This window comes from Eurytemora carolleeae, unplaced genomic scaffold, assembly GCF_000591075.1.
Source record: "Eurytemora carolleeae unplaced genomic scaffold, Eaff_2.0 scaffold224, whole genome shotgun sequence".
NCBI classification, from domain to species: Eukaryota; Metazoa; Arthropoda; class Copepoda; order Calanoida; family Temoridae; genus Eurytemora; species Eurytemora carolleeae.
Window position 1 is genome coordinate 287,742 of NW_019396123.1, and position 15,085 is coordinate 302,826.

Consider the following 15,085-nt stretch of genomic DNA (forward strand, 5'->3'; position numbering starts at 1 on the left):
GTATGGTAGAAGAGGCGAGGGTGGAAATGAGTAAGGTTCAAGAGAAGAGAGTGAAAAAATAGTATGATAGAAGAGAAGAGGATGAGAAATGAGATTAGAAGAAGAGAGAGGATGAGAAATGAGTATGATTGAAGAGAAGAGGATGAGAAATGAGTATGATAGAAGAGAAGAGGATGAGAAATGAGATTATCAGAAGAGAGAGGATGAGGAATGAGTAAGGTTGAAGAGAAGAGGATATGAACTTAGATTAGAAGAAGAGAGGAGGATGGTTCAAGAGAAGCGGATAAGAAATGATTATAGTTCAAGAGAAGAGAATGAAAAATTAGTATGATAGAAGAGGGAGGATGAGAAATGAGTATGGTTTAAGAGAAGAGACTGAAAAAATTGTATGATAGAAGAGAAGAGGATGAGAAATGAGATAAGTAGAAGAGAGGATGAGAAATGAGTATGGTTGAAGAGAAGAGAATGAGAAATGAGTATGGTAAAAGAGAAGAGGATGAGAAATGAGTATGATAGAAAAGAAGAGGATGAATAATGAGTAAGGTTAACGGAGTAGATAATGAGAAGTGAGTATGGTAGAAGAGAAAAGGATGAGAAATAAGTATGATAGAAGAGAAGAGGATGAGAAATAAGTATGGTAGAAGAAAAGAGGATGAGAAATTTCTATGGTTCAAGAGAAGAGGATGAGAAATGAGTATGGTAAAGAGAAGAGGATGAGAAATGAGTATGGTAAAAGAGAAGAGGATGAAAAATGAGTATGGTAGAAAAGAAGAGGATGAGTAATGAGTAAGATTAACAGAGAAGAGTATTAGAAATGAGTATGGTAGAAGAGAAGACGATGAGAAATAAGTATGATAGAAGAGAAGTGGATGAGAAATAAGTATGGAGAAGAGAGGATGAGAAATGATTACGATAGAAAAGAAGAGGATGAGTAATGAGTAAAGTTAAAAATTGAATGAGAAGTGAGTACGGTTGAGGAATGAGGATGAAAAATGAGTATTTGACTAGGGATGAATTGGAATCCTGACCTCGTTATCTGGGTTTTGAGCATCATCGTTAGAAAGATCTAGAGCTCCATAGTTTGCGAAAATGTAATTCGATTCAGACTTAGACGATCTTCCTCCTTCCTGATACATTTACATCATTCTTCTCAGATCAAACTCGATTAATATGTTTTTCCGAAAATTTTCAAACTCTGAGATACCATTAATGTCTTAAATCTGAATCTGAATGGATTCAAAAACTTCATTGTAACACGTGGAATTCTGAGGGGGCCTGGGGGTGGGGTTTATGGATGATGTTTAAGCTGATAGTTCAAAAAGGAAAGCTCCCAAATTCAAAAGATTTCAGAAAATAAATAATTAAACATCAACGTCAGTAGAAATCTAGGATTCTGCCGATTTGATGGGGTTTTCTTTAATCATTGGACAGTTTTCCAATTATATGTTTTTGTTGTGGTTACCAAACTGGGGTTTCTGTTGTCGCAAGGTTCAAATTTTCCTGATTTTTCATCATTATTATATTTAAAATATACAATGTACAGTGTACACCCATGTATTTATCTATTTACAATTCTCATTCGTTTATAGTGGGCCAACCAATTAAAACAACCTACTCTGGTTAGGCAGGTCCAAACTACATAGTAAATTGTGATATAAAAAAAATATGAAATGATTTTTAGCTAAATTCGAAAGAAATTTTTTTGTGGATAANAACTTATATTTTCGTACAGTAAAAAGCAGGAAAGTACAGTATTATTATTAAGTCCATGTTAGGTTTAGCGGAGTAAAAAAGCAATTGGTGTCATTTCAGAAACTTACATTATTGCTCTAAATAGATATATGTTTGACAAAATATTTTTAGATTTTTAAACATTATTGGTATAAATGTGTAAAATGTGTACTACCTGTTTGAGATGGTTGGATAGTGCTATATTATTAATACTGAGCATAGCTTCAGACATGGAATAGTTGGTTGTATTTATATCTACCCCTAAACCTGAACAAATATAAATTATTATCATCCAATAATGCACAACATAACATTATTCAAAGAACAACGTACTATTTCATGTGAGTGGTAAATTGATTATAAGAGAAAATACGAAATTCAAAAAGCGTTTCAGACCTTACAACTTATTCACTTTATTAAACAATCTCAAGTTTGTCAGAATAAAAACAAATATAAAAAAACATTAAAAATGTAAACCATCTCTTGCACTCAGATGATCGTTTTATACCTGTAAAAGATTCGTCAAAATCTGCAGCTAGATTATCCGCGTCAATATCCTCAACGTTCAGTAGATTAGGATTCATTGGAGATAGAATATTGGATTTAGATGCAGATACTCCACTCTCCGAGTTACCAGACAACTCTCCTCCACTCACGTCTCCGTCCTCAAACCCTGTCCTACTACAGTGCGGAGTCTGTAGTCCCGTCGTTCTCTCCTCGTCATCAGATCCTTTAGAGACCGGTGTTCGATCCAGGCCAACGTATTTGTTTCCGACTGAAAGGGGTTCCCAAGCTTTACGTTTCCTACTCACCACCAATCCGCTTACTCCCGGTGATTGTGTTCTCTGGAATATAAATTAATGGAAATTGGGGGAAAACGAGTACCCAAGTTTTGGATTAAAAAACAATTTTTTTTTTCTATTCGCCCCCCCCCCCCTTTAAATTACTGTCGGGTAATTTCAGCAACCCTCAATTTAAAAACGTTACATGTCCAATTCGCAAAAGATTAACACGAAGAAAAATTCGTTGTTTTTCTGTTTTAAAGATACAAATTTCTAAAATTTAAAATCTGAGGCCGAATTTAAAGAATTTGAGCCGCGGCTTAAATTTGAGACGTGACTCAAATCCGTTTGGTTCCGCTTAAAATTGTTTTCAATGTTTCAAGATTTAAGCCGGCACTCGATTAGAACCGGTTTTTGGCGATTTGAGACGCGGCTCAAATTCTTTAAATTCGGACTCAGAATAACTATAATTTTTGATCATGCAAAAGAGTACTGTTGAGAATCGGAGCGTCACTTGAAATTACGTCACATCCTTTAAGTAGGTCAGAAGTAGAAAAAGTAAGTTATAACTAGATTTATCTAGAATAATCCTTCACCTGAGACAAATTACCATCTCCAGGTGTTCCATTAGTTCCTCCTGTTACATGCATTTGCAACCACACGTTGAGAAAATCCTGAATTATTAGACAATAATTTTTTTTTTTTTTTGAAAAAATTTCCCGCATGCTCTATCGAATTATGAATCGCAACAAATCATTTTAATGTTACATAAGACGTTTTTTAATGAATATTGTTTTCAAATAACTAACCAATACTTATAGGCAGAATGCCATTACTGACTTAATAGATCCATTTATAAATCCTTATTTAAATCTCTGATCAATCATGACAAGATTTTGATTTGGTCCTAGGGTGTCCCTAGTCTTATTGGTTGATTGGTTAAGAGGTGGATTAATTAAAGGTTCATTTTCCTCCTTTCAGGATCTCAATTCAGTCGAAAAAATTTAAACTTATAAAAACTTTATTTGAAGAAAAATTACGAACAATTTAATTACTTTTTATCTTCTAAATTATAAATTTTTGTTCAATAAAAACTAATAAAAATCCCTTATAATAACTGAAAATGGAAAAAGAAATGGTATCTAAATGTCTAAAGGAGTCTTGAAGCCAAGACAATTTTTAAAAACGTCTGTTGGATTTCTACAGTAGAGCCCAGTGAGAAACTGCCCAAACATTAGTCAAACGATAGAAAAAGAAAAAATTTTAGACCATTGTCATTATTATTATTACAGATATCCTTACTGGTAGACACCAACCCTTGGTAATGTGAACACCGTAATTTCAAGTGACCCCTAATGCAAGGACAGCTATACCCAATTTACAACTGTACCCTTGAAACCTTAATTTCATCTGAGTTACGGAAGGTGACGTCTTTTACCTAACTAAAATAGTGTTAATTCAGTTAATTTTTTTGTGTGTCTTATAAGCAAGAAATACGCTAGTGAAAATAAATAAGCAAAACATGGATATATAGTTTGTACATCATCAGACAAAGCTTTCAAGCGTACCGTTGTAAATCAGGCATTGCCATCGTTGCATTGAGGATCACTTAAATTACCGCGTACAGTCCCTTTAAGGGCAATATCATGGTTAGTTTCTTTCTCCGTTTATTATTTGATTTGGAACTGTCAGTATTCTTAGTTTGAAAGAACCAGAATAACCCGGATTTAATTGACAGTTCATCAAACGACTTTACATATATATCTCAGGTAATTTTAAACACACAAACAAGGCAGACCATATTTTAGAATTGACAGGACTAGGGATATTTTGTTATTATCGTTTCATTAATCATATTCGTAAAATTACATTGAAATCATATTTGTAAAATTAGATTGTAAAGTCGTCTGATTAATTGTAAATTAATTCCGGGTCTTTCTGATTATGACTTTAGGTCGAATACATGAAGCTGATGAAAAGATGAGAAAATTTGGGGCGAGTGTTTTCCTTCAATTACTCACCGGGTCACTAGCTGACTCATCCAGGTAGGTTCGGTAGACTGACCGATCTTTCTCAGGTTCAGAACCAAAACTGTTTCTTCTCTTTACAGTAGATATAGAATATTCTTTCCTGGAGCACAGTTTGGACATAGCAGTCAAACCTTAATTTAAAAACGTAAAAATCAACCTAGGGACACGGCTTACTATGGTTTCCCCGAATCCCTGCATCCGGCTCGTAAAAAATTATCTGTAGTGAAAAATATATACCAAGATTAATCTATAAACAGAGCGTCCCAAATCATATTGGATTATCTCCAAGCTTTAACGCCAAAATACACACATAATACCCAAAAAACCTCGTATTTTCTGCAAGCAGAATGATTTATTCTTTTAAAATTTTCTGATTAGTCCCGAAAATCGTAATTTAGAGCCATAACCGATCCAATATAATGTGGAACACCCAGTATAACATGAAGTAATAAGCCTCGTTAGCTTGGATGTCCATTGTCCGAGCATAACCAGGACCTACAGTCATCGTCGTAGATATCAATACAATGAAGACAACTTTAGCTTTCAATATTGGATTTCTACCAATATTTTTAAAACAGCATTGAATCACATAAACATGGAAACAAAAACAAACCATCAATTTAAGGATTTTCTTTGCTTACTGGTAAACTTGTAATTTGATAAATGCTTCTTAGAAATCAAAACTTAGATAGAAAATTCGGCTTGGTTTAAAAGTTCTAAGTTGGGTTGGTTGATTTTCCTAGCGTAAACTTATGATTCCAGGCAAAGCTGGGGGCCCAACCTAACGCAAAATAAAATTCTGTTCATGCCTTATCATGTAGAAAAATATAAACCGTAGAAAAATTTACAGAAAAGGGATGAAGCTCAAATCCAGCAGGCAGATACACTCTACGGGATTGAAAAGTACCTGAAGCAGAAAAACTGTACCAAGAAAAGTACCTGGAGCGATTAACTGAACCAAGATTGAGTGTGAAAGATACCTGGAGTTGATTAACTGAACAAAAATTGAGTAAGAAGATATCTGGAAAAAATTAACTGAACCAAAGTTGAGATTAAAAAGTACCTAGAGAAAATTAACTGAACCAAGGTTGAGTTTAGAAGTACATGGAGAAAATTAACTGAACCTAGATTGGAGGACAAACCTTGAGCACTTTTGACTGACCCAAGTCTTAGTTTGAACTGTAGCTGGAGCTATTAACTGAACCAAGATTGAGTCTGAAATGTATCTAGTAAGAAGGAGTAAAACTGAGACGAGATAACGACTGAAAGGTACCTGGAGTTGAAAATTGAACCCTTGATGTAAATCTTCTGGGATGAAAGTTTTAATGAACTGAACGGGTCTGAATACTAGACAAGTACCTGGAAAAGATAGATTGAAACTGACCGGGTCTGAAGATTAAACAAGTACCTGGAGAAGATAGATTGAAACTGACCGGGTCTGAAGACTAAACAAGTACCTAGAGAAGATAGATTGAAACTGAACGGGTCTGAAGACTAAACAAGTACCTGGAGAAGATGGATTGAAACTGACCGGGTCTGAAGACTAGACAAGTACCTGGAGAAGATGGATTGAAACTGACCGGGTCTGAAGACTAAACAAGTACCTGGAGAAGATAAGATTGAAACTGAACGAGTCTGAAGACTAGGCAAGTACCTGGAGAAGATGGATTGAAACTGGTAGAACGATGACCCAACAAAAAGATGCGGGATCACCAATCTAAAGTACATATTCTAAGTATATCAAAATATATCTTTTTTGGTATAAACATGTGAGTTTTAAAATGCTGAAACCAGCAACTTGAAAATATAGGACATTTAACAAAATTACAGACTGAAACCTGCAGTTCTTAAACCTTATCTTAGCAACTTATTGAGATAAGGAAGGGTTGATGAAAATAATAAGCACTACTTTTTGATAATTTTCATCATAAAGGTTCATTAATTTTCCCCACCTTAGCAATACGAAGTCATAACTGTGATTTTTACTAATATTTCTAATATCAGAAGGAAAAAAATTAGTATCCGAACCTGGGAGCCTAAGACTGGATGGTGAATCAGAAAACTCAACTCATTATTCTGGAACCAAATTAAACAATTGAGAATTGGGATGGTCTTAACAATTCAATAAACAGAAAAATTTATGGACTTTTAACAAATTTTAAAGATAAATTTGGCATTTAATTATCACATATTTATTAAACATTTTGTCCCAAATATTGAAAAATATTTTTTTGTACAAAAATTTAAGGAAAATCAGCATGAGAAAAAGGAAATAATAATTTGAGAACAAATTTTGTATCGCAGGGTTATCTAAGAGAATTAATATTAATACTTGATTTTTGGTAGCTGCACTAGAAATCATGTAATCTAAATATGTTATATAACAATTGATGCAAGTAACAAAAAGCATGTTTCTCAGGTCTTGAATGAGACATTTAGTAGAGAAAAATGTTAAGACATCTTATGTTTGCTTCAAGCAGACTAGGATTCACTTATTCACTCATATTCACCAGTATTAACCGTTTTATAAGATCAAATACATCTAAACAATGATAACAAGCACCAGTAGTATTTCACTTTCTAGTTTTCTCTCCACCGACGAGGGTATCGGATCGACGGTAGAAGAGAATATATGGAGCGGAGCCGGGTGTTGAAGTCACCACGTTCAGCTCACAACTTGGAACAACATTACCGTCGTCACAGTGGAGCCAGCAGGAGTATCCTGAACAAAAATATAAGAATAATAATAATATTATCGATTCAGGGTTTTACAATATTTTTCTTTTTTCACGAAAAACTGTTTTTCTTCCATATTTTCTTAAAATGACTTTATCCATTTCAGTATTTTAGTCAGGGGGCGGAAACGTCATGTGTGCGTGTCTATACCAAAAGAGTGTGTGTTAGTTTAAAGTACCAAAGGTGTGTACTGTAGGTCTATAGAGTACATACGAATCTCGGTATTTGTACAGTCTAGGAGAGTACATATGTTTATTGTTAATTGTTAACTTAGAAATAAGTTTATTATACATGTAGTATATTATTTATATATTTAAGTCAACACTATAAGCCAAATGTTCATGCAAAGAATATAACTTGATTATAGTTTACAACAAATATAGTCGTTATTCAAGTTTAATTATAATTGACAACATTGTTCTGCAATTTCCTTGACTGTAATCATGTTGTGTGTCTGTACCAAAAGAGTGTGTGTTAGTTTAAAGTACTGGTCTGCAAAGCAGTGCGACTGGCTTTCTCATGCTAGACCAGCGCCATTTCCTTTCCCTTTATTCCTATTCCCTTATTTTAGTATTTTTGTTCTTTGTAATCTTGTTTGTAGATAAATATCATGTGTTTGTTAATTTGCAGTTAATTATATTAAGTTAATTTGTTTATTCGTATTAATTCTAGGCGTTCATCTTCTATTTAATCTTATAATTGTTGCTCAATCTATCAGGATTTTCTCTTCGATAAAACAACAACAAAAAATGTTGCGGATTTACAATTTTTTCGAAGATTTTCAAAATTTTATAAAACTCAAAAAGTTTTGGAGACAAATTTTTGTAATTCTGATTATCTATAAACCTTCACGTAAGATCCCACACATAAATTGGGCCCGATCGGTTCAGTCGTTTTGACGTTTTAGGATACAAACAGACAGACAAACAGACAACTATATATAAAGATGTATTGTATACCTGTATGATAGACATCGGTAAGATAATGTCCTTTAGTAGCCTCGAGACCGTTATGATAAACAACAGCGAACAACTTGTACTGCTTCTGTCGAGATCCAAATTTTGTCCTCGTGTTCGGAGACATAATATCTCGGCTTATCTCGAGGTCAACAGGGAAGGATATTTCTTTCATAACCTTCTGACATCCTCCAGTAGAACCATCGTAAACCATCCTCTTGAGATGGAGGATAAGAATCGGAGGCAGATCCTCCAAGCTCATGGTTCGAGACGCTTCTGTCACTTTCCCAGATTTAGGACAAACGTATCCGTCTATTTTCTCCGATGCGAAGTTGAGACAAAGTGCGTCCTGAACACTGTTCACACCAGGGTTCTGAATATCTAGCTGGAGGGTGAAGAACGGCTGGAGATTGAAGGATGAGTCTCCGCTCTTTATTCTAACAATGCTTCGGATCAAACCTGAAAAAATACATTACCTTCATAACAAAAAAACCTAATATTCAGTCCTTAGGATCCATTTCATTTTGATCCGGATCCGGATCCAGGTCATGAACATTTCTTAACAATTTACTGATTTTTGAACAATTGAAGAATTTTCAAATTATTTTTCTTTTTTTTCGCATATTTTTCATAACAGTTCAGATTTGGGGTTTGAGACAAAAAATTTCTTCTTCTAAAGTTTTTGTTGATATTTTGCCCATTCAACGGATCCGGATCATAAGAACTGATTTACATAATGCCTTCTACACACTACATACACTGTAGTGTAGTATGAATATATTGTATACGGATAAGTCAGGTTATCCTGTAATATATGTATTGTATGTATATTGTATTTACATAAATACAAAATGTATTCAACGAACACTGAAAATTAAAAAACAAAAGCAGCAGAGATCATACTTTAATAAAGAAAAATGAACGGTTTGCGTCGAGTTATCTTAAATAACAGGATGTCCAGAAAATAGGAAATAAAATGACGACCTTTTTATCGTCTATAATCCACGTCGGATTTATTCGATGGAAAAATAATGGTAATATTTTAGTTAAAAACAATTACCAACGAAAACTCAAAATAGTTTAAATATCTTTTATCTCTGTAAAGGAATTGAGTCTTTGATTTTGTAATGCTTTTATCTTTGAGACCCAAGACCTTAGATATTTCAAACTATGAATTCTGTTAGAATAATAATAATAATAATAATCTTTATTTGCATAAAAAGTGTGCTACCGTTTCTTTCAGGTTAATGTAAATCTTGTTTTGAGCATTATTTAGTTTGTTTGTGTTTCTTGTATAAAGTGTGCCGACCTTTTATAAAAAACAATGAAATCCGTGTTCCTTGTACAGTTTTCTTGCTGGGAATTAGGGACACAATGAGTTTAACTAGTTCACTCCACGCCACGAGGACATTAACCAATTCTCAATAATAAATCGGTTTGAAAAAAAGGACAGAACGAGCTTAACTAATTCCTTCCAATCATAAATTCCCATCTTTGATAACTGTAAATTCTCAAAATATGACTAGGTTTTATGTGAACCTTCAAATATTAAATGCACCAATTAAGGTTTCATCAATATTTTAAAACCTATATCAGAGAAACAGTCGCGGAAATAAAAGCAAATATAGGCAAATTTTTTCACGCAATTATGAACTTTCAAAATAATGGTCGCATCCAATTTTTAGATGATAAATTAGATTTTACTCAATGTGCAAAGAATCGTTAATTAAATTTATTAATGAGTTTCACTTAATTTAAATAGATGTAACAGCGAACCTGAAGCCATATTTTGAATTGGTGTTACCACAGGTTCCTTTATCTCCTCTAGTCCTTCAACCTGATGCAGAATAAATAATTAGTTTGATATAAAAAGATGAAAAACGATTATCACGAATTCATTAAGTGTAAACCTTTCAATGGGAATAATTCTGAAAACCTTTTTAGAGATATTTTTCGATTTTAGAAATTATTTTATAACCCCCCCCCCCCTTATCTCTTTACTCCTCACACGGTCCTCATCCCCAACCCCTCCTAACCACAGTACTAATTTTTACTCTAACGAAGAGAAAATAAGAATTCAATAATCTCTTGAAAACACGCCAGGGATAATGATGTAATCCTCTAGATATTGAGGTTGAATAACATGAAAACAGGCGCGAATACTTTCATGTGTAGATTATATTCAAAATTTATTCGATGAACTTATATTTTCGTACAGTAAAAAGCAGGACAGTACAGTACAATACAGTACAGTATAGTACAACACAGAACATTACAGTACAATACAGAACAATACAAAACAGTACAGTACAGAACAGTACAGTACAGAACAGCACAAAACAGTACAGTACAGAACAGTACCATTCAGAACAATATAGTACAGTACAGTACACGAATGTGCAATACATTACAGTTCAGTAAGGTACAATACAAAACAGTACGGTTAAGTACTTCACAGTACAGTTTAGTCCGGTACAGCCTAAGAAACTACAGTTTAATTACAATTTAGTAAATAAGTTACTGACCTGAATATTCTCAGTCAATTGAGAATGTGTGAAATTGATCAAGGTTCTCATCTCCTCCTCCAGCATGTTCAGTAGACAGCTCAAGAACTCCTCCGCATCCTCCTGCCTTCCTTCTTTCACCTTGAAGGATTCTGACTCCAGTAGAACCTTGTACACGGAGCTGGGCTCAAAAGGGTTCCCAACAGGAAGATCTTCTCTGCTCCGGGATTTATCTCTCTTTTGGTTCCTGAAGTCCTCCTGTAAAGGACCAAACTCTCGGACAACCTCAACCAATGAGTCCAGCATGGGCGTGATGGATTTTAACAGGACGGGAGCGGATCCAAGTAGTTTTTGTACTTCCTTGATGAGGTTAAAGAAGGGAGGACAAGCTATTAAAGCTTGTAATATTGCGTTGACAAAACACCAGTTGGATCGGTTTATCAACCCCCTGGGTAGGATAGAGGGAGCAACATGGTTTAGTTGATATTGGTTCAAGTATTCTCCTAGAGCTCGCTGCTCTTGGGTTACCTGATGAGCCCCGGGGTTTCCGGCCCGTATCTCTTGTTTAGTGGAGAAAGGTTGGATTCTAGCCATAGGTTTATCTGAAGGAATACGCTCCGAGCTGGGATCACTACCGGAAAACAGAGAGGACCAGAGCTTGGAAGAACCCTGAGATTCGTTTTGAGAACTGTTTCTGGAAGCAGTTGATCCCTGAGAGACTCTAGGGAAGGGAGGAGGTGTGGGTTGATGAACCAGACTCAACAAATATTCGTCTCTTTTGGGCAAACCTTGAACCTGATCCTGACCCTTTTCAAGCAGATGTTCATCCTTAAGTTTCGTGTTTTCCTTGGTTTCAATCTCCCGACATATGATTTCAACCTCTGTATCATGGTTCGAGATTCTGGAGCACATCTCATCTTTAACCGCCGGAACATCACAACCAATAGTTTCTCCGGCTCTCTCCGGGACTCTTTCGTTGGGAACTCCATTAACAGGATGGATTTTCTCCTCTTGCTCCTCATCGGAGCTTGATTGCCGAATTGATACCACCGGGATAGATCCAAACCTTGAATTTCCTGGTTCTGGTTTCCTAGGTACATGTGGCTGCGGTTGGTTCTGTGGATACAGGAACGGAGGATAAAGCAGGAACGAATGACTAGGAGGAAGAGGGAACACGGGGAGGGTTGATACCGGAGGGAACGGAGCCACGTAGTTCATCTGGTAGTTAGCAAACGGAACCGGATCCCCCGGAACGGGTCCAGATCCCAGAGAATCAGGACGAGATCCAAGATTGGAATGAGTTGAGCCTACATCACCATGTGTCAAATCAATATTAAATCATGCTATTGATTTTATGCACTTGACTCTATTTATCAGATAAAAGAAAATAATTAAAATAACAATAAGAAGTCGGGGGAAAAGTACGATAAGAATTTTCCAACGCATGTGTTAACTAACACAAAGGTCTGTAACAAATAGTATAAGCTTAGAAAGGGTGAACGAACTTAAAAGCTAGAAAAAATAATAACTAAATGCAATAATATGTTTTTTACTTAAATCAGAGCATAAATTATAAAATTTACAGGAAAAAGTTACTCTTTAACAGAAAAAACAGGTTCCATATTTAAAATTAAATACCCATAGTGAAACTATTTTAATGATACATATTTTTCACTAAAAAGTGTGTGTATTGTGTACACTGTAAACAACTTCAATGAAAAGATTACATATCAAAAAGCCCTCGAGTGGGATAGGAAATTAATTCAGTTTTTATTTCACTTTTTAGAGAAAAATTTGAATAATAACTTTTTCGAAGGAATATTGCGAGGGTTGCCTGCTGAAATAATTGTCTAAAAGATGATTTACAGAATTGTAACAAGGGTAAAAATTGTTTTTAAATTAGTCTCATCGCCCTCTGGCAACTTTTTATGCTCGCCCTGGGCAAATTTCCCGCACATTTCGTAGTTGTTGCAGAAATATATATTTTCAAACAGCGATTAAGAATGAACTAAAAGCATCGAAACATGAATTAAGTATAAATTCCTAATTGGAAATTTATTGTTCTAGTTCGGAAATTCAATGAATCTACACTTGTCAACTTAACAGGAGTTTCAGGGGCGTATTCAGGAATTCGTCCTGAAGGGGCTCAACATTTTTTCTTGTTAGGGGGCTCAGCACCCGTTTGGGTCCAAATACTCCCTAAAAGCAAAGATTTTACGAATCCATGGGGGCTGAGTCCCATAGCCCCCCCCCCTGAATACGCCCATGAGGAGATAACCTAAGCAGATAGGATATAACAAATCGTTGAAATTTTTTTTATTTTATCAAATGAAGACAAATTGAAAATAAGGAAAAATTAAATATTAATATCCTTAAGACAAAAAAGAGTTAGATCCTCTTTCCTAAAAGCCCTTGTAGATGACCGAAAAAAGAAATGGTAGATAAATGAATATCCTCAACAGTTTGATTTGACAAATTCCTGGTGCATGGTAGGTGAGGTTAGCAGTATAGTTGTTGATGTGAATATGTTGTTGTTGTTGTTGCACTACTCCTCCGCCTACAACTGGATTGGATCCAAGACCCTGACTAAAATCATCCGAACCTGTGAGTGCAGACCCCGGAAGGGACGGATTAAATTTTCCCGCATTTATGCTATTAAACACCTCGGACGCACAACCAAACTCAATCTCCACTGACTCCTCGCGACTCGTGGAGATTTCAACGGGCCTCGAGTCAGCAGGTTCGACTCTAGGTGAGTCTTCATACCTGGAGATAGAGATTAGAACATGTCTATCCGACTCCGACAGGGAACCGTACTCTTCATTGTCGTCGAGGTTGAGAAACTCGAGCTTGCAGATTCTATCATTCTCCATAGTGTTTTGGAACCCTCATTATTTAAATCATGGTTCTATCATCATTTATCTGAAACAAAACGAAAATTTCTTAATCATTTTTTAAAATGAGGAATGACATTGAATAAAAACCTAGAATTAAACAAAATTAGTTTTCAAGGATCCAGAATATCTAATTTAAGATTTTCTTATTTATTTTGTTCACTTCCAAAGTCGTATGATTTGGAAAATTTGTTTTCTTGATTTACAATATCTGGATCAAGACAATTTTAACTAAAACACTAGATTTCTACTCTGAGAGAAAATCTTTCTTGTTTTTATTTTTTCTATTTTGTCACTTAGATCTCTACATTTTGGATCAGGGCCCAAATAACTAAAATGTTTCGGATCCGTGGTTTTTGGACTGCCTGTATAAACAAGATAGAGTGGGACTGAATGATATTAATATATTTATTACTTGGTTCCGAATTCCCTAATATCTCTTCAAATCCTGTTTGTAATTACACTAGGTATCTGTGCCCAAGAATCAAGACTCAAACTTATCATTTGAGACACAAGAGAGCCCGGCCCTCGACAATCTTGACAATCTGAATCCTGTTTCCCCCCAACCCCCCCCTCGACCGGCACCCTCTCGAAAACTTAACTTCTGGTTACGATTAATGATTATACCCCAAGTTCTTCTACCCCATGACTAAACACTTTCCTCAAACAAATTTATTTTACAGGGTTACCCAAAGAATGAGACTTTCGGAGACAAATGTACGGAATAGGATATTAAAAGACTATATTTAAGGCAGAAGACTTAATTCAACCTTGGGAACATAGTATTTTAAGAGTTTTAAGTCGTTTTTACAGTCTTATCCTTTGTGGGTAACCCTGTTTATAATAAAGCTCTTCGCTTGTATACATTTGTTTGTTATTGCTGGCCAAACGCCTGGATCAAATTGGCTGAAACTTTTTTAGGGAACCCTGGGGGTCGCAGGGCCTAAAAACCTGGGGGTCGCAGGGCCTAAAAACCTGGGGGTCGCAGGGCCTAAAAACCCTGGGGGTCGCAGGGCCTAAAAAATTCTAATTATGAAATGAGTATCTTAAGACATCAATAGATCAATTTCATTACTTTCAGAGCAAAAGCCGATTTTGATTTAAACGTAATAATTTAATTTTGTTACAAAAGTTATTTTTTTTTCTAAAAAATAAATTCCAAACCGAGTCTTTAGCTGACGTGAGATTAACCCTAATACTACTAATAATATTGTATTTTTACAAAGGAATCGTTTACCAAAAAGAAAAGAAAGAGAAATGTAGATATAAATAAGGATTAAAAGAAAGGTGAAAGGAATAAAATTAGACAAATGGAAAAAAAATAAATGAAATAATTGTGAAAAGAAAGTTGAGAAAGAAATATGACTAAAAAAGAGGAAAAGAGGAAAAGAGGAAAAGAGGAAAAGAAAGGAGGATGAATTAAAAGTAAACAGGAATGCAATAGATTGTTAA

The 15,085-nt window shown here is 35.0% G+C and overlaps 2 protein-coding genes across 6 annotated transcripts in view; both read right to left on the reverse strand.

Annotated features, from left to right (window-relative positions):
- LOC111695638 (transcription factor CP2-like protein 1) overlaps nucleotides 1-6,661 on the reverse strand; it is a 22,957-nt gene extending 16,296 nt beyond the window's left edge. For 3 of the 5 annotated variants that reach the window (XR_002763920.1, XR_002763919.1, XR_002763918.1), the window contains exons 1-7: nucleotides 6,572-6,661; nucleotides 6,198-6,260; nucleotides 4,535-4,674; nucleotides 3,110-3,187; nucleotides 2,240-2,576; nucleotides 1,907-1,998; nucleotides 1,029-1,127 (exon numbers count right to left, since the gene is read on the reverse strand). Coding sequence is in view for 2 of the 5 variants with exons in the window: in XM_023465026.1 (XP_023320794.1) it covers nucleotides 1,029-1,127; nucleotides 1,907-1,998; nucleotides 2,240-2,576; nucleotides 3,110-3,187; nucleotides 4,535-4,663 (735 nt within the window). In the remaining 3 variants the exon portion in view is untranslated. Of the gene's footprint in view, nucleotides 1-1,028; nucleotides 1,128-1,906; nucleotides 1,999-2,239; nucleotides 2,577-3,109; nucleotides 3,188-4,534; nucleotides 4,675-5,482; nucleotides 5,594-6,049; nucleotides 6,134-6,197; nucleotides 6,261-6,571 lie in introns of those variants that run through there. The other 2 variants (XM_023465026.1, XM_023465027.1) reach the window with 2 other exon arrangements.
- Nucleotides 6,662-6,743: 82 nt separating this feature from the next.
- On the reverse strand, nucleotides 6,744-13,679 carry LOC111695639 (ubiquitin carboxyl-terminal hydrolase 10-A). The gene is made up of 5 exons (XM_023465028.1): nucleotides 13,219-13,679; nucleotides 10,761-12,046; nucleotides 10,012-10,072; nucleotides 8,239-8,694; nucleotides 6,744-7,265 (listed from the first exon to the last, which is right to left on the reverse strand). Exons 1-5 carry the CDS (start codon nucleotides 13,610-13,612, stop codon nucleotides 7,117-7,119), a joined length of 2,346 nt encoding a protein of 781 aa, XP_023320796.1. The 5' UTR covers nucleotides 13,613-13,679; the 3' UTR covers nucleotides 6,744-7,116.
- Nucleotides 13,680-15,085: the final 1,406 nt, after the last annotated feature.

Bases quoted from the DNA above. Each gene is read 5' to 3' on its own strand.
- LOC111695639 (XM_023465028.1), bottom strand. From the start codon at position 13,612: ATGGAGAATGATAGAATCTGCAAGCTCGAGTTTCTCAACCTCGACGAC. The intron at 12,047-13,218 runs GAATTTGTCAAA...ATGGTGATGTAG, and splicing joins CCTCACCTACCATGCACCAG to GCTCAACTCATTCCAATCTT. The intron at 7,266-8,238 runs GTATACAATACA...ATTTTTGTTCAG, and splicing joins TACCGATGTCTATCATACAG to GATACTCCTGCTGGCTCCAC.